This window comes from Abrus precatorius, unplaced genomic scaffold (genome assembly GCF_003935025.1).
Source record: "Abrus precatorius isolate BTA unplaced genomic scaffold, Abrus_2018 Scaffold7, whole genome shotgun sequence".
Taxonomy (NCBI): Eukaryota; Viridiplantae; Streptophyta; class Magnoliopsida; order Fabales; family Fabaceae; genus Abrus; species Abrus precatorius.
In genome coordinates, this window is record NW_020874417.1 from 29294356 (window position 1) to 29319212 (window position 24857).

Below are 24857 nucleotides of genomic sequence, written 5' to 3' on the forward strand. Positions count from 1 at the left end.
AAGACAGCGTGGCTTATCACAATGCAACACGTGTCTCATGGAATTGAAGTAATCACGTGGAATTTGGAAGCTAAGTAAAACAACATAAATATCAAAAACAACGGAAAAGGATGTTGAATTGTGTGTCTGTGTGATGTGTATTACTGGTGGCGACATAGCACCCTGGTTTGTTCTGTAGTCTCAAACAAGTATGGCAACCAACACACAATATTCGACTCATTCCACTAAACAACGGCTGCTTTCAAAAACTGGTAGCCAATGTTACTGGGTTAGTTAGTACCTGTTGTTCTTCAACGCCACAATTGTTAAGGTTTCTTTGTTTTTTTCTATTCTGTCTTACTTTTGTTGGATTTGACCCCACTAAAAATTGAAATAAATTTTACAGTAAATCTCATTTATATAATCAAATATTAGTCATCAATGTTGAAAATTTTTCATTTTAATTCGTGATTTGATGAAAAGTGTGTATTTATTTTTTATTGCGAATAATTTTTTTTTTAAAAAGTAATAAAACTTAGTCACGTGGCCAGAATATTGACCAGAATTGTATACATTAAATAATTTTGAATCATATGATATTTTTCTCTAAAGTGATTGAACTGTGAACACACCGTAATTTTAAACCAACAACTAATGTCAAAGCAAAACCATAAAATGTTAAATGCAATAGAATTATTTTGCGTATAGAGTTTAGATCTGATTTCCTGTTCAAATGAGGTAATTTTTTATCCGCTAAACTTTTTGTTACATAAAAATTATAATAGAATTATATAACACGACATATAATAGGGACACGTTAACTAAGATAAGGACTTTCAGCTTTCTATATTTGGGCATAAAAATGCCTGCATCAAAATGTAAAAAAAAGGGACAAATTACTATTATAATTGAATTAAATAATTTTAAATTCTCCTTGTCTTTGTTCCTACAAATCTTCTTAATTATGAAATGAAAAAAGTATTTAATGTATTTATATTTTCAATATAATAATAAATAAATATTTTATTTAATATTTACTTTATAAAGCCAAAGAAAGGTTATTAGAAAGGTATAACAAAGCTCAGTGAGTTTTGTATTGACTTCTCTTTGACTAATTCAATTTTTTTAGGGGAAAAAAAATTCTAACAACGCCAAACAAACGTATAATAATTAACAATCTCGTCGTCTCATATGATTTTCAACAAGATGAAATTTCCCTTAAATAAAATATGGTAATCAAGCATTCTCATCATAAAAATTACAAGTTAAATATGCAAAATTTATTTTGAATATATTAAATACATAATTTAATTAAATATTTATTTTATATAAAATTAATATAGATACTTATTCACATTATTTTATTTTTAATTAATACTGTATTTTTTAATATAAATAAATATAAAATTTTGGATAATAAATTTATAAATATCTAAATTATATAAAATTTAATATATAGGATCATGAAAATAATATAAGGTAATTAATAATTAAATTAATTAATTTTTTAACAATTAATAATTTTATATTCTATAAAAAGTTATTAAAAATATAAATATTCAAATTCAACATGTCTTTTATACCTTAACAAGACCGAGTCAACTTGTCCACATTGATTCCGAGCCCAACATTTAAAAAATAAAAATAAAAAAACTCTTAAAAAGAAAGGTTGCCCAAACTGATCAGTCACATGAGACGTTCCCTAATAAAAGCTGTCGTTTATCTTTTTTTTAGCCTTTAAGTTGAAGGAAATTTTGCGTGTACTTATTTCAGATTTTGTTAGATTTAATTATTATGTTTAAGGGATACTTAATGATCTTTATTTATTTTCATTACATAATAATCATACTTTTTTGTTGATTATTTGTAAATTAGCCAGTATTGTGAATTTGTTTGTTAGTTTATGAGTAATGACAACTATCACTAAAGCGTGTTAAAAAAAACTAATTAAAAAACTGACAAATAAGTACTTATCATATCTTTATAAGTTTTTAAATTAAAATAAAGATGTTTAATAAACAAATTTATTCCATTAACTTATAACATTTTTTCAAACATAGCTTAAATTAACTTATGAATTTCAAATTTATTATTTCTTACCCTCAATATCCATGAATAACACAATAAGATGTAACTAAAAAGTATAAATGTTTATTTTATTATTATACTTTTTAATATTATTTTTATATTACACTGCTTATTTTAATTATTAATTATGATAATCGACATTTGAATTAAAAATGATAAAGATCAAACATTAATCAATAAGGAAACCTAAAATTATATCACTTCAAATTATTAAGTTCTCAGTTCTTCTTTTCTTTCTCCCTAATCAAAGCTTTGACACGTAAAAACTGGTCCATTTGCTTCCTTAACCAATAACTTCAACCTTCTCTTCATTTTTTACTACCTCTTTCAATTTTCACAAAGAGAAACAATAGAATGGTGTTAACAGTAGATAATCAAATAAAATTAAAATTTTACAATAATTTGCATCAAGTTTTAGGCTTTGTTTGTTGAGTGTTTAATCGACCAGGGAAAAAGTGGAACTTAACATTTGGTCTCTGAAAAAATATTATATATAAAGTTTTTTTTTCATTAATTTAATATTTTAAATTATTACTATAATTTCACTTTTTTTATTTAATTTTTTAATCGATATGAATACTATTTTATTTTCTTTACTAGTTTGTAACTTTTTTAATTTTATATCTGTTTTTTTATCCAAGTATAACATAAAAATAAAGCAGGTAATTTAAAATTTGACCTTGTAAAAAACTGATTAACAAATATATAAGAAGTCGATAATTTTTTAAATGAGAAGTAAAATTTTTCTAGCGAGTTGTGATTGATTGGATAGTAATAATTTTGTAACTGATAATAAATAAAGCTCATTCTTTCAATGGAGCATAGGGGCTATATTGGTAAAATTGTATCTGAATTTTTTCTTTTTACTTTTAAGACTTTCTCCGTCGAAATTGTCATAAATAACAACTTTTTTCATATGGCATTTAAATATTTTATGCACCCTTATATTTTTCTTCTTGTTAAATAAATGATGAAGGCAAAATTTGGTCAATGGTAATGTTTTATTCAACAGAATCATCTTTGAATGCATATTTAAGTACTAAACTGTGTGATTTAAACTCAATTTAAATGTGAGAAATTAATTTTAACTAGTGAGTCGTGTATTATATGAATATTATTTAAATAAAAGTTAAAGATATATTATTTAATTGTTCTTGAGTTTAATGGATTTAAAATATAATATAAATATTAATGATTGATAATAATTATTTAATTATATTAAAAGAGATTAAATTAGGTTAAATTAAAAATATATATAATATAAAATAAATCACATGAAAATGATGAATTTTTAAAAAAATAATTATTTAAAATAGTTTTTAAAAACACTTTAAATTGATAATTAGGACTTGCGTTACTAAAATTGGTCAAAGAAAGTGTTTAAATTAATCATAAATTAAATATAAAAAAATATGTATAATTTTATTAAACTAATATTCTGAGGGACTTAAGTAATGATTAAAATATTAATTTAGTATAAAATTTTTGAAAAACTAATACAGTAATAGTTTAAAATCTTTGGAATAAAAAATTAGCAGCCCAAACTATTGAATGGCCTATTTAATGTGACACTCTTGTTATTAGAAAACCAAATTAAAACTTTTATCTAAAATACAATTATAGCTTCATTAAAAGATTGTAAAAAATACTTTATGATCCACGTTATTTTAATTTAATTTAAAATAATTTTTAAAATTCTAAAAAAATAATTTTTTTCAGGAAACAAAATTACAAAATTTTATATTTTTTAATTTTTATTTACAGTTATAAACATTATTACAAGATGTCATGTGGAGTATTTGTTTGTGAATGTTATAAGCTTTTATTTGTGCTTGTAATTTGTCATCAAATCCAAATGGCAACAAAATAAACTTTCACATGACAGATGATTTGATGTTTTAAAATGTTATTTAGCGTTTTATTTATAGTTATGGCTGCTTAAAAAAGAAGTGATATAGAACTTATTTGTTTTTTCTTTTTAAATATAATTTTTATTTTTTAAATTAAAAAAATAGAAAAACTTGCTTTGTTAATGTAAGTTTTAAAAATTAATTTTTATTTTCAGTTTTTAAAACTGAAAAACAGAATTGCTATTTAGGTGTTTTTGTTTTTTTTTTCTATTTTTTTAAATCAATAAAGTATAACTAAAATTAGTTTTAAAAACTAAATTATCAAATAAAATTTATTTTATTTTATTTTTTTAAAAACAGTTTTATAAAATTGTTATTTTCAATAAATAAATATCTTTTGTACACAAAAGATATCAAAGTGACTCATACTACATTTGTTTTAAATAATTTTGGCAGCAAATAAAATAAATTTACATAAACATAAATGTAATATATTTAATAATAAAATTCATGTATTTTTCATATAATAGTTACAGGGGTGAGGGGGAAGGTTGTTTTATTTTTAAATAATATTATGTTGAAAAAACGATAACATGTAATATATCTATAAGAATTTTAATGATATCATTGAGTAAGACATTTTTCTTAAAGATGGATGAATATAGAAATGTATATAAAATTGAAATGAAAAGGGTCATCTTTAATATATCCATTGACAGACTTATTATAATTTCTCTACACATGCAATTCGTCAAATTATTTTATTCCTTTTTGGGTTTCTTTCAGCTTGTACAGAAAAGCAATGCTATATTTTCTATTATTATTATTATAATTTTCATATTTTGTAAAAAAATAATTAAACAATAAAAATATTTACTAATTTAAAATAAAAAATATTCAATACTATTTTATTTAAAATGAGAGAATAATAAAAAATAGAGAAATTAAAATTGTTCTCTACAAATTTACGAATCTTGGTATTCTATTATTAACTGACGAGCAAAAATTTCATCACTGAATCTGTAATGCTTGAAAATATTTATTAAATAAAATTATAATAATTTGGTTGAATAAGCATTAATCACACCAGCCAAAATCCTTATCATTCCATTTAATATTTTGAATGATAAATTCACAGTTTTTCTTCGCGACTTACAATATTTCGTGTTTAATACTGAATTTAATTTCACATTAAATAGTACACCAATATTTTATTACTTTTTAAAATTCTAAATAAGAGCAAACTTGCACACAAACTGAAATTCATGAAGTTCAGGACATCATCATCTAAAAATAAAAAAGGTCTTCTGAACCATTTTTTGTAAGATATTATTTAAAGAATGAATAAACAATAATTTAAAAATTATATTAATATACATTAAAAATTTATGAGATAGATATTATTTTATATTTTTTAACTAATGTCGTAAAGTATTTATTAGATTTTTAGTAAAAGAAGTAGACAAAAGTTTATATATCAGTAAAAAATAAAAAAATACTATTAAAACTATATTAATTTTTAAAAATAATTGTAGGAGCGTGTGAATGGGGCAATTAAAAAAGTAAGCAAGAAAATATGACATGCCTTTAATTTCATAAACTCGCTTTCTCTGCAATTTCTCCTTCATTTCCTATCACTGCACAACTTCCATTTACTTCTTTCTCTCTCTCTCTCCTCTTTCTCACTGTTCCCATTTTCCACTGTTTGCTCTCAGCTGACGGATTCTTGGTCAAGTCCTTGTTTTTGTGATCGGTGAGTTTCTGGGTCCCCCACTTGTGCTTCCATTCTGTTTTGTGCTGTTTCTTCTCCTTTCCGTGTTTGATTTGTTCTTGATGCAACCACTAATCGTTAAGGATTTGTGTTATGGCTAATGAATTTCTTCTTCATCCATGTGAGCCAACAAGTTTGTGAAGTGATTGATGTAAGTTTAATTACATGCTTCAAAAGTTGCAAAGTGAACGTCTTCTTGTTGTTTTTTTAATCTATTTTTAATGGTCAATAAGGGTTTTACTGATTTCATGTGTATACTATAATTATGAGGCTTTTCTATTACTCTTTTGGGGTTGTGTCATTCTTCCTTTGTTATTGCAGTGAGAATTGGTGTGAAACCCATTTACCCTCCCAAAAGGATATTCCTTTCAACTTGTGATTTTTTAGTTAGTTCCTGTTTATGACCGAGTAAACAGAGAAAAGGAGGGGAGGGGGTAAAGAAACAGTAGAATCTTCAGATTTTGTTGATTATATATATATATATATATATATATATATATATATATATATATATATATATATATATATATAAAACGCTGCATCAATATTTACCTGGAATCAAATAGTAGTATCTATTCCCTACAGTTATCTTTCTTTATTTAGCAGTTTTTACTATTTTTATTTACAGAAAAATTCAATTTGAGAAAAATAACCATACATGTCCAGTATCTTGCTGTAAAGGAAAGAAAGTACATACTCCAGGACTGAAAAAAATTTCGGTGCAATGGAAAGAATCTTTTGTTTTTAGTTTTTGTTGGGGACTATTTCCTCTTTTCCTTTCTTCTGTATAAAAAGTCATGCATTCTCTATTTTTTTTTCTCTTTGGTCTATCGGTGTGGGTTACTTTGGTAACTATACAAAATTATGACTAGTCCCAGTTTAGGTTGAACATTTTTAACTACAATTTGAAGTCAAAATTAAGAACTTACAGAGAATTATATGACCATTTCATTTAAGCTACAATATAATTGCTTTTGGTATATATCACCCTTTCAATCTTAGTTAGGTATCCATTTCAAACGTTTTGTAGCTTGCTTTTGCTGTATTTTTTTCAACTAACAATAAATGATATTAAAAATACAGTGTAAAATAGCTTCCTTAATATTAAGCTTTTGAGATGACATTTTTCACTGAGCATCATAAAATATTGAGACTGGTTGAAATTTATTTGGCATCTGGATACATAAAGGCTATTTTGATTTGACAATCTTATTTTGTGTGCTATTTGCTGAGTATTACAGAGCTATGACCAAGGACTTGTCTTAAAGAGCATTTTTTTTACCATTCTTAGGTAAGCAATGGTTGCTGAATCATGGTTTCGAACTCTATGGAAGACTTCACGGAAGGATGATAGTAATTCTGAGAAGGCGGTGATTGGGGTATTAGCATTTGAAGTTGCTAGCTTGATGTCCAAGCTTGTTAATTTGTGGCAGTCTTTGAGTGATAAACAGGTTGCTAAGTTGAGAGAAGAGATAACAAATTCAGTTAGTATAAGAAAGCTTGTTTCAGATGATGAGAATTTCATTGTACGCTTAATCAGTCTAGAGATGCTTGAGAACATGGCACATGTGGCTGAATCTGTGGCTAGACTTGGGAAGAAATGCAGTGATCCAAGTTTGCAGGGTTTTGAGAATACCTTTGACGATTTTATCACTTTTGGTGTTGATCCTTATGGGTGGGGATTCACCTCCAGGAAAATGGAGAAAAAGGTAAAAAGGATGGAAAAGTTTATAGCAACTAATGCAACTTTGTATCAAGAGATGGAATTGCTGTCTGATCTTGAGCAAACTGTTAGAAGAATGAAGGCTTACACTGAGTCTGACGGGCCAAATTTAATTGACTATCAGAAGAAGGTTGCATGGAAAAGGCTGGAGGTAAAAAACTTCAAGGCTAATTCTCTGTGGAACAGGACATATGATTATACTGTACACTTTTTAGCAAGGGCTTTGTTTACAATATTCAGTAGGATCAACAATGTATTCGGAATTCAAGAGATTATAGATGTTGGTAAAATCAAGAATCGAAGTGCTTTGAATTCCAATCACATTCATGGCAGTCAATCAGTTTCTGAAGTTTTGCAACCTTCAGTCCACCCCTCCAGGAATAATGTTAGTAGATTTGCTTCAGGACCCCTTGGTGCTTTTACTGCTACATCTGTTCCAAATGTTAGAACAAATAAAACTGGCAATTTTCGTTCAGGTGGTGGTGACTCATCCGTCAAGTCAGGCCCAATTTCAGGAAAGTATAGAAGTATCAAAATTTTCTCAGGTCCTCTTGGAAGGAATTCCAAAAAGCCAGTCCAAGATAATGGAACAAATAAAAGCAGCAAGATTTGGAAGTTTCATGGCCACTCATCTGCCATAAATGGCATAAATGGGAGGGAAATTAATGGAAGACACAATCGACTGACTCAAGTAGGACCTTTCAAAGGATGTATGGCTGTGGACAGTTCCTCTGTCATTGACTGCCACTCAAGCCTAAATGATGTTCATTTAGCAACTCAGAATCACAATGATGCTAATGCAAACCTTCTTGCTCCTGGAAAAGAAGTTCATTGTCCTCGATCAACTTTTGGTACTCTATTCAGGTTAAAGCCTCCATCTGAATCCCTTGGTGCTGCTTCTTTAGCCCTGCATTATGCAAATGTCATCATTGTGATAGAGAAGCTTGCAGCTTCTCCATACCTGATTGGTCTTGATGCGAGAGAGGATCTTTACAACATGTTACCTAGACGTGTAAGAACTACTCTTAGGGCCAAGCTAAAGCCATATTCCAAGGCCATGGCTAAAGCCATCTTTGACACAAGTCTAGCAGAGGAATGGACCGAAGCAATGAGGGGTATATTAGAATGGTTAGCCCCACTTGCTCATAACATGCTAAGATGGCAATCTGAGAGAAGTTATGAGCAGCATAGCTTTGTTTCCCGGACAAACGTGTTGCTGGTACAAACCCTTTACTTTGCAAATCAAGAAAAAACAGAAGCAATAATCACTGAGCTTCTTGTGGGTCTGAATTATGTATGGAGATATGTTAGGGACCTCAATACAAAAGCTCTGGTTGATTGTAGCAATAATGGGGTAGATAGTAGATACCCTCAACTGAATGGATAAGCAGATAGTAGATACCCTCAACTGAATGGATAAGCAATCTTCATGATGCTCATGGCAGTTTTCACTTGAAGTGCAGTCCCTGACCATTTTGATTGGTATGAAGGATTTCAGGGACACCAACTTTCTAGCTTGAGTTTCGATGAATGTGAATTAGGGGCTAGATGGAGTATGAGAGAAATGGTCACATACACTGTTGTGCAATATTAGAGTTAGAATGCAATCTTGGCGAGAAATGTTCATTTTAAATATTTAGTATTATTTTTCTTTGAGGAGATCCTAGCTGATTTAACTTGGATCGCTGGTCTCATCTCTGATAAGTTGTCCTATGGGTTCCTACATGCTGTTTAGAGGGCGGATATTTATGAGCATAATATATATTAAATTGTATAGTTTTATCAAACTGGATCTTTCTATATTGAAATCTTTTGAATGGTGGGATGACATGCCAATTTCAAAATGCTAGATACGTTTGGTTAAAATATTCTGTTTATATATATATATATATATATTTATTTATTTATTTATTTTTGAAAATATGACATTGTCATATTTTCTTTTTTATTTTAAAAAAGTTGTACTGAAAAAAACTATGAAAAATACTTTTATAGTTGTTTGTGAAAATAATGCTGGTAGAAAGTTGGACATAGAGTAAAAATATAGTGATGTTTTTATGATATTTTCTTTAACTACAACTTTTTAGTTTTCATAACTATCGTAAAACTTTTTTAAGTATGTCATGTTCTAATTATCTTGATCTCTCGCATATCAGTCTCACTCCCTTGCTTCTTTTGTATTTTTAATTTTCTATTTTTTATGGCTAATTTAATATTTATCTCTTAGTCCATGCTGATGTTCATTCGTTTTCCTATTAGTTTAAAATATTGAAGTGAATGGCTATCAAGTTGATAGTGCTGTCATTTTATAAACCTAAACTGGTTTACCAATCTAATTTATTTTTAGAATTAGATGTACTGAAAGACAAGTTATGAAACAAATTATTTATAAGAGTTTTAGGCAGATTTTATAAAAAAAAATAATTTTTTATAGACCATTTTTAGTTTAATTTAATAAATTTTTAATATAACTTATCAAGTTGATATTTTAAATTGATTTTAATAAGTTTGATGATTAAATTTATGAGGATAGGCATTTATATAACCAATAGGTTTTTTTTTTTTTTTTACCATATACATGTATATTAGATTAAAATAAAATTTAAATATATTATATAACCATTGTTAAATCTAAAAAATAATAAATTTTAGACAATAATTTTATTATTGGTACCAATTATTTTATTTTATTAGATATGATTAAATTAAAAATATAATATTTAAAAATTTATAAATAAATTATGAAATATATAAATTTTAATTTATCTTAAATAAAAAAAAAGTTTAATACGTGAGAAGTTATACGACATAAAAAAAGAATAATTATTCCTAAAAACACTATCGCTTAAAAAACTCATATTTAACATAAAAAAATATATAAAAGTTTATTAAGTAAATTCTTAATTATTTATCAAAATACATTCTTAATACTTCATTAGACCTATAAGTTATATAAAGGACTATTGCTCAAAGAAGATTTATTTTGAAATTAAATTAAGCACTTTCTTTACCTTATATAACTAGCATACACATTTTTGGATATTTTTTAAAGAAAAATTATTTAATTTTATTCTAACAAAAATAAATATTATAAATAAGCTTAAAACATATTTTTGAATATTTTTAAAAGAATATATAAAAAAAATGTGGTTAGTAGAGACAATGATAATTTAATGATAAGAATGGGATAATGACGGATTGGCTTGGAGCAGTGATGGGGTGGTATAAGTAGTAAAAGTTTGGCACAACTTATTAACATCCCTTCCTTTGCTTCTTTGCTTATGTGGGACGCGGGAGCACAGCACTCACCACACCGCACCACCCCGCATCGTCGTTTGTTTGTTAAGTCTTCCATTCAACACACGACACCACACAACGCAACGCAATCCCTCTCTCTCTCTCCTCTCACTCGCTGGCATGGACGTGCCCAAACACCGCGCCACTCGAACGACGTCGTTGAGGGACGCTTCCGAGTCCTCCAAGATGGAGGGGACTGGTAGTTGGGACGCCCTCGAATGGACCAAGATTGAGGTTTCCTTCTTCTTCTTCTTCTTTTCTTATAATTAACCTTCCTCATTTTTAATTCAATCTTTTTAACTTTCTTCATTTTTCTCGTCTTGTTAATTTTCTAGTTCTAATTTGTTTTCAGCCAATTTCGCGTTTCGTCTCGCATGCGAATCTTGATTTCTTGCTCGAGGCGGAGCAAGTTGTAGCCGAAGTACGCAACCGAGCCTTCGATTATTTTTTTAATTCCTTTTCAAGACTCTTCAAAATTCCCCGTTTGTCCCTTTTCTTTTGTGATTTGTTCTGCGATTTGTGGAGCAGTTGTTGTAACCTTTTCTTTCCGAATTAATTAGTCTGGTTTTGATTATGTGTGCTGAATCTGCGAAAGTGTGAGGGGTGTGAGGATAGGGCAAATAATGGTAAGGGTGACTCGGGATTTGCCAGAAATACTTATAGGGTTTGGTGCATAATGCATTGTCTAATCTCTGCATTCTGAGTTTGACATGTGTGACCTGTAAATAATTTGCCAATTGAGTATCCATATGAAGATTCTGTCTTGCAGCTACTAATTCGCTCTGAATCTTTACATTCATACAGTTAACAATATGATAGTCCATTGATTTGCTAGGTTGTGTCATACATCTGTTTTGAGTGTGTTAATGTTTGTTAAATGTCCATTCCAGTTTCCTGTTTACATGGAAACTTGTTTTTAAGAAATTTGGTTATGGGATTGTCTGAAAGTGGGTTCCTGTGCTCTTTGAGGGGTATATTAAATGGGACTTGGCTGCTGGTGGCTGGTAGAGAACAAATGTAGCACCTATTGAAAGCAAGATAGAAGACGGCCACAAAGGGCTCAAGTGGACATGTTGTTGCCTTGGAAGTGTATGGGACTTATCGTCCTTGATTTCCCACTGCCTTTTAGATGATAGGGTAACAGGGATGTGGGGCAAATGACTAGGATACTGAAACTTCCTTCAATGAGATTAAGGTTTTAAGAATGTCTCTCACTCATAGGTTCCTATGATATTCCTTTCTCTTTTGATGCATATCCCCTTTTCCTTAGCTATTTGGGTGGCCCTCTTGTCTTCCAGGAAATCTTCTACCAAACATTTAAGGATGCTGTAGCTAACGATGTGCTGCATCAGGCTGTGCTGCTTAATTGTCAATTACTGACGATTGAGTGTGTCAGTGGACCGGGAGGTGATAGGTGGGATTGACAGTGATGGGTCAAATGGTGATATCACTTTCTACTCCAGCTAAAGGGATGCCTCAGGACACTTTAGACCTTCCTGCTACAGGGGCCCTTCACACAGTCATGAAGCCTTGGCGGGGTTCCCTTCCCTATGGAACCAAACAAGGAGGAGGATAGTTCCCAGGCAGGGGTGAGAACTGGTGGATAGGACTTCCCGTCTTAAGTGTGGTGCACTATTCTATGCTCCATGCTATCTATTGCTGCAACCTCAAGAATTCAAGATCTTTGCTCTGGTTATGACATATCAAACGCTGAACTAGAGTATTGAATTTTGAATAATATACCTAAATATATAAATGGTTTCCAAAACTTGGGAAAATAAGATATGCTGCCAAGATTCCTTCAATATATGTTTATTAATTCATTTGACACTGTTCATATATTTAGTGCAATTAGACAATTAAAGAGGCAATATTTTCCTCATTTATGAATTGGCCTGATGAAAGCTCTATGTTAGCTCTTCTATATTACTTCCTCCCGTCCATTTCAAAATATTTCTCATTTAAGTTAATACTAATACACATATCTTATGAAATTATTAATTGCATCGATACTGTTATGAAATAGTCTACTTCGAATAAAATATCCTTAATAAAAGAGTTAGAGTGTTGTGAATTGATTAGGTGAGATACCAATAGATAAGGGTATTTTTTTGGATAAAATAATTGTTACTTTCTTGACTTTCTGTAGTTTTGAAACAAGAGAACCAAAACAAAATATGTGAAACAAATACTTTCTTGACTAAAATATTTTGATAATTTCTAGAGATATCCTGTCTTGTATGAACAAGAATGAAATATACCTAGGAAAGCAAATGCTCCAAGAAATTTCTCTCAAGTGTGAACCTTTTGCTAACTTTTACTACTAAAACAAATCTTAATGTTTGAATTCATGTTTCTCCTGTTTGAATCTATTGTAAGAAATTAAGAAGGTTTATGGTGTTTACTTTCAGGGACATGGTGTTGTTCTTGTTAATACTGATGATGCAGGCATGCTGATGGTAACAAATTTTCGTCTTCTTTTTCTGGTAAGTTCATTTATGTAAAATTTCCTGCACCACTTCTAAATTATTATTATTTACAAGGTACTCTGATGTAGGAGCAATCTTAAATTTGTCATTTGGAAATGTCCACAACCTAGAAAAGTGTCTGAATGCCCGTAGGAAAGACAATGTAAATGTATATTGGTGTGATAATTAAGGTTTTTGGTAGAAAAATCATGGAATGCAACTATATGGAGAATTTTTTAATTGTGATTTGGGCTTGACTGGTGATGAAGTTCTGGAAACACTTGATTAAGTCTAAATAATTAGAAAAGAGATGTGGTTCTTTAATTTCCACATTACTCGAACTGAATATCTTTTGCTGTCATCATTTAAAATTCACCTCAGCAAAATGTCCTATTTTCCCTAAAACCCATCAAGCTACAAATACCTATACAGTAGGTACTCTTCCTACCCATCAAGCTTGAAATCATAGCCAATGCACATGCAGTCAGCAAATACCTTGCTACCTCGCTAGGCCTAATCCAGTCCTAACTTCACCAATTTTAATATTCATTAGTGTTAGATATAGTTTTAACAAGGTCTTTCACCTCTTCAAAAAATTTTAAAAAAATAAAAATAATACAGTAACAATCATATGGAGATAATTGTCAAATGATAAAAAATAAAATGTGATATTTTGAAAATTTATTTAAAGGAGAACATTCTGTAACTTGAGAAAATTCACTCAATTAATTTCAAACTTTGATATGTCAAATATTTCACAATAATCAACATTACATGCCTATGCAATGGTTCTTCATAATCATGCTCAAAAGCCAATATTTAGTATTTAAAATTTTTGCTTCTGCCATAGGTTCATATGGCTTTAAAATATTCCAAATCCAGTGAGAAAAATCATTTTAAAATTTGAGAAGGTTCAAGCAGAGGTCAATGTCCACTTTCCTCAGAGTGCTGTATCTCACTTAAGAAATCACACTATGAGCAGCATACAAGAAGAGAAAAGGAACAAATAATGGTTTAAAGTGTCACCTGGGCTTTTGGAGTATTGTGTGATGTTAAAGGCTTGTAAAACTAAGGAACTTCCATTAAAATTTAAAAAATAGTCATATTTAAAATTAAATGGTGTGTTGCATGGGGACAGAGGAATATAAAAAAAGAGAGCTTGAGGTGATTGAATGGCTAAGTGTTTATTTTGATTTGTATGTTGGTATCTCATGGTGGTAAGGTATCACTTGATTAACCATTTAAAATCTGGTAGCTTTGGTGTTTCTCTCGTCTTGTATGTCACTTATAGTTTGCAAAATCTAAGAATTGATTAATATACTGAAGATTGGCTTCTCTAACGGTACAAAACCAATATTATATTATTAGTATACAGAACTGTGTTCTCCATTTCTCCTGTGCCAAACTGTTTGTTTATTTCTGTTAGTATATAGGCTTACTGGAAATTAATTGCCTCACCTTCATCTTATTGTCATGATAATTAACTCCTAAGCTCTGTTGTTGATTTATGTGCATTTTTATGTGTCTAACTTCTATTTATGTGGGAAATTTGTTACCTTCCCTTGCATGTCTAAATAATGCATATTCGTTTTATTCTCTGATTTCCTTCATTGCATTTTTCAGAGCGAGGGAACTAGAAAAGTTATTGCCCTTGGAACAATACCATTAGCAACCATTGAGAAGTTTAACAAGACAGTAAGTCTCTGCAAATTTTTCTACAAACTATTTTCTTCTGTGTAATTATTATTTGTTATTTACTTTGGTTATATTGACTGTTCTAAACCTACTCTTGTTGCCATACTTGTGTATTTGTTGACAAATAATTTTGACATACTACAATCAGATATTTGTAAAATAAATTCAATCAATGATTTTGTAGTGATCATGCATATCCCTCTTGTGTGAGTTTGGTCAGCCTCTGTTTTAATCTCGTCTATCTCTTTGCTTTTTCACACACGAATGTGCATGTACATGCGTGCATATATTATTTTAGGTTTCTAATTCACTCATTGGTTGTAGAACATTTAAAGTCTACAAATCATTACTAGTTCTTGTGGTTACCACCAATGTAACACTGGAATACTTATAAAATATGAACCAAGATTGATTCATGAAGAGAAAATAGGAACTACATATTTTGATTGGTTTCTCTGAAAAAATTATTTTGAATGGTTCTCAATTTTTTTGTTGATTTTGACTTGCCAATGAGATGGACTTGTGCTACTGGTTCATATGATCATATCAGCTCAGCCACAAGAATGAATATCTAAACTCTCTTATATCTATTAATGTAGTGATAATTTTGAACTATATTTATTCGGTGCAATATCAACCTGTAAGTGTATTTATGCATCTTGATTCTGGTTCCTACTTTTGTGGTGATTGTTCAGATTTGAACCGCATGCATTGCTCTCTTTTTAAATCTAGGTTGTAAAGGTTCAGTCAAACACTCGTCATCTAGACAAGACACCAACGCAAAGACTGCTCCAGGTGATTGGTATGCATAAGCTCCTCTTTATTGCTATTTTTCTTATAAACATTTAATTAATGATGAGATCACTGTGCAAAATTTGGGGATAATGCTGATAAGTTAATAAAAGGGAAGAAAAATCTGGTAACTGATTGGAGGTTTAATATCATTAAATACTACAACTGTTTAACTGTATATGGAAATCCTCCAAATTTGTTGTATTTTTATGTGTTGAATCTTAATAATTTTTTATTAAAGAAAATATTTACCTTTACTCTTGTATGCAGGAAAGGATATGAGAATTATAGTCTTTGGTTTTAGACCACGTACAAAACAGGTAATTGCATTATGACAATGTCACGGGGAGATTTAATAATTTTGAGTCCATCTTTATAAAATGATTAGCATGTCATTGACAGACATTTCTCAACTGAAAGGCTTTTTGTGAAAACCCCTAATTTATCAATTTGGTTCCCCACTTTCATTCATTCTTTGTCAAAAAGGAAACAGCTCACAAATTCACATGAATCATCACATGCCATAAGTATCCTATGTGGTGTGGAGCTCAAAATAAGTCTGGGACATGTGTATTATTTCGTCATACATGGATTGAATGAGTCACAAACCCATGTTTCTATTCAGTTGTTCTTTTGGATAATCCCCAAACATGGAGATCCGTTTTAACTTTTATTTTCTTAGTTCTCTGCTAGGTATCTCCTACTAATTTATTAATGTATTCATTCTGGATTGTGGCACTTTTGTACATTATAATTCCATATCTTATTGATTGTATTTGGGATTCTACTATTTTTTTATTGAAAAGATTTTTTTTTATGCAAAAATTAAAAAGGTGAATAAGTTGTTTCACAACCAAGGTAGAGTGCACCACAATTTGGGGATGCCTACTGGTGAAGGATCATAAAAAATCAGACCCAAGACCTTTTTATCAGTGCAGCTTGAATGTTGATCCTCCCAATTGAGTCAAGTCTCATTGGCAGAAAATAAAAAGAAATTTAATAGAAAATATGGAATTTAATTATATTCTTTTTCATTAGTTGCAACTCTTGTTGATTTGTTTATCATTTCGTGATATTTGAAGTTGTTGGGTAAGCTGCACTTTTAAAGTGTTGTAAACCAGTGAGAATGTTGTAGTGAACATTTAAGCAATTGCTTTTATTTTCTTCTTGCATGTTTAGGATCTAATGTTGGTTATTAAAATCTTACAGAGACGTGTGGTATTTGATGCACTACAGAGGTGTACAAAGCCAGTGAGATTATGGGATCTTTATGCTTTTGGGTCAGGACCTTCTAGGTTTAAGAACACTACTCCACTGGTGCGCTTATTGGATGAGTATTTTCGACTGCTTTGCATAGGTTCTTATCGTGCATCAATCAATATGATTGAAAGTGGGTCCTTCACCTTGTCAAATGACCTATGGAGAATAAGTAGCGTAAATTCCAATTATACAATGTGCCAGACGTATCCATTTGCTTTGGTTGTTCCAAAGGTCATTAGGTATACTATATCAAGGGCCAAACTTTCTACCTTTGCCATAGTTATGTGACATATGTCTATATTGATAAGGTTGAATCCACTGACTGAACCTTTCATTAAATAACTTTGTATTGTCCTAATGCTAGCAGTGATGATGAAGTGCTCCAGGCTTGCAGCTTCCGTGCAAGATGTCGACTACCTGTAGTTTCGTGGTGTCATCCTGGTATGTACGAAGTATTGGTTTAATTTCTCGGCATAGTTGGCACAGTTCTATGTTTTTCCTCCTTTCCTTTTTATTCTTCTGCATTTATTGTAATATGAGGATGACCTTCTAACTTATTGGAATTGATGAATATAGTTAATGGAGCTGTTGTTGCTCGATCTTCCCAACCCTTAGTTGGTCTCATGATGAATATGAGGAGGTAATGCAAACTATTTCATCAAATTTTCCCTCTTGAAGGCAAAAGAATCACAGTATTTGTTTTGGATAGATGTAAGGCCAGTATAGGATATATTGTTAACTGATGTTGGAAGTTTTAAACCACGCCTCTTTACACTGTGTACAAACAGTAATTATTTCATTTGCTAGAAGGAAGGAATTGTAAGGCCAATCAGTTACCGAATTTTTCTGTCTTGTTTATTATGGAATAGTGATGTCTTCTCTTTTTGGGTGGGGTTGAACATGTTTTCCTTTGTTTTTGTGTTTTTTCCTGGTCCTTAATCACTAGGGTGATTTCTTCAATTAATTTTCTTTTATAAGAAATGAAATACACAAAACAGTGACAAGCTTTCATGTATTTTCCTGCAGCAACATGGATGAAAAACTTGTTGCTGCACTTTGCAGCAAACTAGATGATGGCTCAAGGAGGTAAGATTTGTTTGTTCTGTTATATTCTTGCATTGTGAATTTATGTTGCTCTTGCTCATTGTTGTTACATGAAGCAAAAGCATAGGCTTCTGCAATTTAGTTACTTTGTTAGTGAATTTCAACATGAATTCTACATCCACATAAAATATCAATCAATATTGTCAAGGACAACCTCCCTAAGAACTGAGCTGTTTTGAGAAGTCTCAGAATTGGTTTGTATATCCCTGACATGCTCCCTACCGCAATAGCCATTTGGGCTTAAATTGTTACCCTGTGCTGAATTATGACTTAATTAAGAAGAATGGGTGGTGAATATTGTTCATAGAGGCTTTGATATCACACCAAGGATTAGGACAACACCCACCTAGGGTGGGGAGTACCTCTGTGTTCCTGCCAGCTCATTGTTCTCCTGTCCTCATCCCTGATTCTCACTTGGGGATTTCTGCATTGCAAAATAAATGATAATACACTATTAAAACTTTTCAAATTATATAAAGTTAGATAACACATTTAAGTCTCTGAACTTGTGGCCTTGTGTGGAGAAGTCCCTGTGAGGATTCCCTAATGATGACAAAAATTGCAATCCCTAGAATGAGTTTTAACTCCCCTAAAAGCTTAAGTTGTTTGGTGAAAGCTAACTTGTATTTTGCATAAATAATTACCCCCATTTAAATATTTAATTGACTGTGTACTTGGCACAATCCCTAGATACTTTTCCTCTCTGCATTTTCTGAAAACCTTTTTCAAAATTGTATTTATGTTCTAGAAAGCTATATATTGCTGATGCGCGGCCAAGGAAAAATGCATTAGCTAATGGAGCCATGGGAGGTGGTTCTGAATCGTCATCAAACTATTTTCAATCTGAGGTCTGCTATATATGCTTGATCTGTCCATTTTTATTTTCTTTGTTTTTCCAGTTATAAATTTGGCTGTATTTTCTAAGCATCTAAATTCTGATTCAGATAGTTTTTTTGGGGATAGACAACATCCATGCAATGAGAGAGAGCTTTGCTCGGCTCCGAGAATACATGGACACTCATGGAAAAGCGTCATCAGATGGAATGTCATCTTTTTTGGTTAGTCTGTGATTATTAAAGTTTTAGCAATTTATGTCTTGGATGTATTGAGTAGGGAATTAAAATGGCATGATTTGGAGCTGTTGGTAAATTCTGTTCTGATAATTATAGTATTGAATGTTTTGGTTGGTTTTTTTAAAAGTTGAATGTGGACCATGGTGTATGCATAAAAGTGCTTCTATTATTCCTCCACAAATCATCCAGCATGGTTAATTGTTAAAAGGACTTAGATACACAAGATGCTCATGACATACTGCTTTGTGCTTGTTTGTAATTTGTTGCCAACAATGATGCATAAATAATGTTCAATTTAGCTAGGATTTGAGTTATAGCATTTTTAATTATGTTTTACGGAACTGTTTTGGCTTGAGTAACTTTGTATGGTATCAATTGGCAGTCTGTTTTTCTAACTTTATGGGAGTTGTATTAAGACTGTTTCTATGAGTTCTATTTAGAGACATGGTGGGTCAACATGGGGTGGTGGCAATTTAAGTAGTATGTCTGCTTCAGTATCAACTCTTGGGGACAGTGGATGGTTACTGCATGTTCAAAGTGTGTTGGCTGGTGCAGCCTGGATTGCTGCTCGTGTTGCTATGGAAAAGGCTTCTGTGCTTGTACACTGCAGGTGCTATAATCATGTCTTCCTCACTGTTCTAAAACTAAGAATTCTTAATTGAAAATTTACTGTATTTTCCCTTGTATGATATTCAAGTTTATTTGGTATCTAACACATTACCTTTTTTTCTTCGTATTTTGGTAGTGATGGATGGGATAGGACAAGCCAGTTGGTTTCACTTGCTAATTTGTTGCTTGATCCATATTACCGGACATTCACGGGGTTTCAGGTAAGGACATTACTCAACTAATTCTATTTCAATGCTACTATAAGAAAATGAGCAACTTTCCTTTTGCTGTTTGATATCACAGGTAAATTCATTCCACACTAATCTAATCAAACCATTTATCTGTTTTGATCGCATGTTGAAAATGAATCGATGTACTTGTTATTTAATTGTGCTTCACATTTTTATTCCATTTGCAGGCACTCATCGAAAAAGATTGGCTTGCATTTGGTCATCCATTTTCTGATCGTGTGGGAATGCCATCTGTCTCTGGAACTACCAACATGCCTTTTGAGTTATCTAGGCAGTCTTCAACTGGCAGTTTCCCACCATCACCTCTGCGGCAGTCATCAGGAGCATTCTCATCTCAACCTCCAGCTACATCTCACACTCATAACTCAAACAATTGCTCTCCCATTTTTTTGCAGGTTTGTTCCTTAATTAAGATCTAGATTTAAATGATATGTTTATAAACATGATTTACAAATACAATAGGATGTTATGATGTTGGTTGATGCATGTAGTTGACCTCTCCTAGTGGGAAAAGGCTACTTTTGTAGTAGTTATAGTTCTGTGAATAACCCCTAGACATCATTTAATTGACAAGTAATCTATAATTAATCAACTGGGTTATATTATATCTTCTCTAAAATCATCTCCTTCATTAGAATCATCACCTTCAAATTCAGGCTTCAGTAGACTCTGCCTTGGACTAATCCTTCGAAGGTTTGATGTCACTATAAATTTGGTGATGCTATTGTTAGTTATGAAGCACAAACACTACTCTTTCTTGAGGTGTTGGTGTTGGACACGATTCTGAAATTGAAACCTGGTCATCCAATGTTGTCAAACTTCAGAATCAAACCTAGGAAAGGAAGGAGGGGGGAAACTCATACATTGCAGGATTTTAACACATTATGTCACATGATCGATTTTAAATGTCACATGATTTTATATAAACCAACAAACATCCATCAAGCATACCAGCAAAACCAACAGAGACACCAGAAAAAGAAAAGCAGCAAAAATAGTAAGTGAACAAATAGAAACTTGCATGGTGTCTGTTGCATAAAGGGAACAACTGAAGCTGAAACAAAGGGAGATGCAGCATTGATGATGTTGCTTAAAGAGAGAAGAGTGATATAGGACCAAAAAGCTCACAAAAATTGGGTTTTCTGCCTCTAGGTCATGGAACCCAATCCATGATTTCACATGCCTGCAGCTTGATCTGGCTCTCCAATTCCACACTTTTGCAATATACCCCTGTGATCCTAGAGCAATTGTACCATTCTCTGATCCCACCTGTAAATAAACAAAGAACAAAGCACAAAACTCAGGACTGGATGATCCAATGATCAAAATTGCAATTTTAACAACCATGCTAACACCCATACAACATGCGTCAATGACTCTTCACTAGGTGTCTAATTATAAACTTATGTTGATAAGGTAAGGATTCTGAAATTTAAATTATGTATTGAATTGGCTCAGTTGAGCAGAAATTACAGCAATGGAAAGTGAGCTCTCAAGTGGCTCAACACCCTAATCTGAAATAATTTTCCCGATGCCCATTCCCCTCTGTAATCCCCTTATTTAAGCTGTCATGTTTCCTAAAATCATGCTCCTAGCTACTGTAACAGAAAATAACAAAAGGTAACAGAAAACAATAACAAAAGGTAACAGACAACAATAACAAAAGGAAATAAGATAAATCCTAAACTACTCAAAACAGAACATAACAACTTATTTCCTAATTCCTCTCCTATAGTTTTGCTGCTTGTAAACTTTCAAGCCTTTGGGAAACTTGTCTCTAACATATGTTCTGTTGGCTTGGACATTTGAGCTGACTCTCATATGGATGGACATGGACATTGACATTTCAAGAACATTGGTATTATAAAAGGATGTTCAATTTTTAGCATTAAAAAAATTCAGCTTAAAATATAACATAAAATATTAAAAAGTAATGCCTCTATATAGTTTTGAGGCTTTTTGATCATTATCATAGGAAAAATTGCAAAACTTAGCAAACTCTTTTGAGAAGGTGAATATACCTTTTTCTTGAAAGCTATAATTCATTTTCTTTTGGGATTTTTTAAAGAGATAAATACTGACATTGTGAAATGATGCCCTTTAATAAATTTTTGGTGAGACTTCTATCATGAGAAGGTGAATGCACAAGAATATATCAATCTTGATTATCAATTTGGATCTTTTTGTTCCTCATTTAATTTCATTTGACTTTCTCCCATTATACATCTACAACACTTATGTTCAGTGTTTGTGTTTATTGTGATCTCACTGTCTGGTATATGTTTTCAGTGGGTAGACTGTGTTTCACAATTGTTGCGGATGTATCCTTTTGCTTTCGAGTTTTCTGGGGTATGTATACTTTAATATTTCTGTATTTGTTTTGTTGCATGGTTTTATTTTTAGTTTCTTTCCTGCTAAAAACTGTTTTTTCAGGCTTTCCTTGTGGACGTCCTAGATTGCATGCTTTCTTGTCGTTTTGGAAACTTCCTATGTAACAGGTATTTCTTTTTGTTAGTAACTTGTCTTCTCTGCACACTGCAGAATGATGTGGTCAATGACATGCATTTTCCTAACATGTCCTATCAAATTGAAAGTAGTGAAACACACCAAAGTAAAGCTATCAAATCGAGAATTGTTGAGTTAATTTTTGAATAATGAATCAAAAGTTGTATTGGATCATAACATTCAGAGACGATGAAAAATAACATCCAATATATCATAAAAATGATGTATAGTGCTATATAACCCATGGGTACTCAACCCTACAGAGTTATGTGGCCCATTTAGTAGCACTGTAGTGCTACTACATAGTTTAGAACCTACAGATTATTAGTCATTACTGGTTTGATGTCAGTTTAGAACCTGAAATATTTGTCATTATTATAGATGTTCAGTCTGAGGAAAAATTTTCCGTCTCTATGTATTTAGACATTTAAAAAGACCACAGCTGTGAGAGTGTGGATTAAATGGTAAATGTATGAGGATGAAGTAATGGGAAATGTGAAATAAAGCATTGGACCCAAGGTATTGCTGCTGGTTGTTGTATTTGTTTTGATGGCATTTTTTTTTAGTGAGAAGGAGAGGCAGCAATGCAATGTTTTCGAAGCTTGTGGGTGTCTGTGGGTATACTTGGCTGATTTGAGGACATCAGAAGGAGGTTCCCATGTTCATTACAATCCCTTTTATGATCCACTGAAGCACAATAGTGCGCTTCTACCCCCAGCAGCAGCATTAGCCCCAACTTTATGGCCCCAATTCCACCTTCGTTGGGCCTGCCCAGAAGAAGCACAAACTGGGGAGATTGAAGCACAATGCAGGAAGATAGTTATGAAATACTCTGAGATGCAGAAGGTAGCTATTTTCCTGTATTTTCTGATTACGACTGTGTCCCTTTTATAAGCCATTGCCTTTATCCATCTGTGTTACTCACTTTAGCACTCCATATTAGTAGGTTGGAATAGGTCCTTAATTTTGGGGGCCACCTTGTACTTTTTTTTTCCTTTAAGCATATCAATTATCAGAATAGTTCGCTATTTATTTCCATTGTGAAGTGAATTGAACTGTTGATCTGTTTGGTTTTACCTTGTAATGTTATTAGTGCTTTGTGTGATGGTGACAGGCTAAAGAAATGGCTGAAAGGAAAGCTAAGGAAATGACAAATGCCATGGAATCGCTAGGTGCTGAATTACGACGTGAGAAGCAACTAAACAGCTCAGCTACGAACATGGCCAAGAATATAAGCAAAGAAAATACGGCCATAAAGCGTGCAATTCAGTCAATGGGGTGCAAGGTTCACTTCTCTGGTAGTGGTGAATGTACTGTTGACATTGAAAGCAACCCAGACTTACTGTATTGTTGCTATAAGAATGAATCAAATAGTACTGTACGCGATGACAAAAAGGCTATGTATGTTTCGGTTCCGGTTACAGTAGATGATGATGGTGGAAACAATGCCATTGGCCGAGTATGTGAAACACTCTGCCCATTTCGCTCTGCCGATGGAGGCTGCAGGTGGCCAAATGGTGGCTGTGCTCAACTAGGTAGCCAGTATGTTGGTTTGAAGGCAAATTTTGATGCATTCGACCAACTGTCAATTGATGACAGTTATTTCAAGTCTGACTGAACAGGGAATTTAGTTCCCAAAAGACTCGACAGTGAACAGTCACAACGAATTTTGGTTTCTTTATGCGAAGAGAATAATTTTTAATTTTTTTAACACTCCACGCGATGAAAAATGGGGTGAAATGGTGGACCCTGCCATTTACATTGGGTCTCCGGAGTTGTACAGACTATAAGAGTTGGCTGGCTAGAGACCGTCTTGGTGCAGACCCAATCTTTCAGTACAATGATGTTGGGTTGATGCGTATCACGTTGTTCACATTATTTTATGCATCTGTATAATTGTAAATTTGGGGACAATTATCGTCGCAGATTACGTTGTAATTGTTGAATAAGGTCAATTTTGTACAGATAAAGTTTCTCTTTTAACATTTCCCGAGGGAACAATGTATAGCAAAAGTTAATTTATTGCCGTACACCTGCATTACTTAGTCAATTCCTCCTGTTCACAATTAGTGGAAGGTGCTGAATTTAAGGTATTTTTTGGTATTTCTTTAAGCGGCAGTTCGTTGGAAAAGATGGTTGGTTCAGGGCAGATGGCATTACAAGATCTTATTCTCCAAAATAATTCAACGTGCAAACATGACTGACAATCAGATGAATTGATTCAAACATAACTGGAATTGGATGATGAATCGAAATGTGCCAAATTGTTAGTAGGGAAGGTTCTAAGACAGGTTGCCTCGTGTTTAAACGAATAATAATGATTGGAAAACCGGTAGGTTCTATAATTTTATCAGCTTTTAATATAAACCGATAATCAATATATTCGGACAAG

General features: G+C 31.8%; 2 protein-coding genes across 11 annotated transcripts; both read left to right on the forward strand.

The window, feature by feature from the left end:
* Window positions 1-5500: 5500 nt before the first annotated feature.
* On the forward strand, window positions 5501-9265 carry LOC113872491. Of its 4 annotated transcripts, none has more exons than XM_027510084.1 (3): window positions 5555-5670; window positions 6930-8772; window positions 8803-9134. In XM_027510084.1, exons 2-3 carry the CDS (start codon window positions 6987-6989, stop codon window positions 8829-8831), a joined length of 1815 nt encoding a protein of 604 aa, XP_027365885.1. In that variant the 5' UTR covers window positions 5555-5670; window positions 6930-6986; the 3' UTR covers window positions 8832-9134. The 4 variants fall into 4 exon arrangements, with proteins under 4 accessions (XP_027365887.1, XP_027365888.1, XP_027365885.1 ...); XM_027510085.1 differs by having other exon boundaries at window positions 5561-5839; XM_027510086.1 differs by having other exon boundaries at window positions 5501-5839; window positions 6980-9265.
* A 1400-nt stretch (window positions 9266-10665) lies between these two features.
* LOC113873607 (phosphatidylinositol-3-phosphatase myotubularin-1-like) lies at window positions 10666-24590 on the forward strand. 7 transcript variants are annotated; one of them, XM_027511807.1, is made up of 21 exons: window positions 10666-10942; window positions 11061-11129; window positions 11678-11903; window positions 12007-12297; window positions 13120-13194; window positions 14800-14871; window positions 15604-15673; window positions 15934-15983; window positions 16873-17162; window positions 17291-17364; window positions 17500-17563; window positions 17950-18009; window positions 18776-18875; window positions 18972-19085; window positions 19541-19710; window positions 19846-19930; window positions 20128-20355; window positions 22250-22309; window positions 22394-22458; window positions 23032-23311; window positions 23580-24512. In XM_027511807.1, the coding sequence occupies exons 4-21, from the start codon at window positions 12259-12261 to the stop codon at window positions 24081-24083; spliced, it is 2400 nt and encodes a 799-aa protein (XP_027367608.1). In that variant the 5' UTR covers window positions 10666-10942; window positions 11061-11129; window positions 11678-11903; window positions 12007-12258; the 3' UTR covers window positions 24084-24512. The 7 variants fall into 7 exon arrangements, with proteins under 7 accessions (XP_027367608.1, XP_027367607.1, XP_027367605.1 ...); XM_027511804.1 differs by lacking the exons at window positions 11678-11903; window positions 12007-12297 and having other exon boundaries at window positions 10675-10942; window positions 23580-24590; XM_027511803.1 differs by lacking the exons at window positions 11678-11903; window positions 12007-12297 and having other exon boundaries at window positions 10699-10942; window positions 17288-17364; window positions 23580-24487.
* The last annotated feature ends 267 nt before the right edge of the window (window positions 24591-24857 follow it).

Coding starts and splice junctions, on each gene's coding strand:
- LOC113872491 (XM_027510084.1), top strand. CDS start 6,987: ATGGTTGCTGAATCATGGTTTCGAACTCTATGGAAGACTTCACGGAAG. Junction 8,773..8,802: donor TAGCAATAATGGGGTAGATA/GTAGATACCCTC, acceptor ATGGATAAGCAG/ATAGTAGATACCCTCAACTG.
- LOC113873607 (XM_027511803.1), top strand. CDS start 10,829: ATGGACGTGCCCAAACACCGCGCCACTCGAACGACGTCGTTGAGGGAC. Junction 22,310..22,393: donor TTGCTTTCGAGTTTTCTGGG/GTATGTATACTT, acceptor CTGTTTTTTCAG/GCTTTCCTTGTGGACGTCCT. Junction 23,312..23,579: donor AATACTCTGAGATGCAGAAG/GTAGCTATTTTC, acceptor TGATGGTGACAG/GCTAAAGAAATGGCTGAAAG.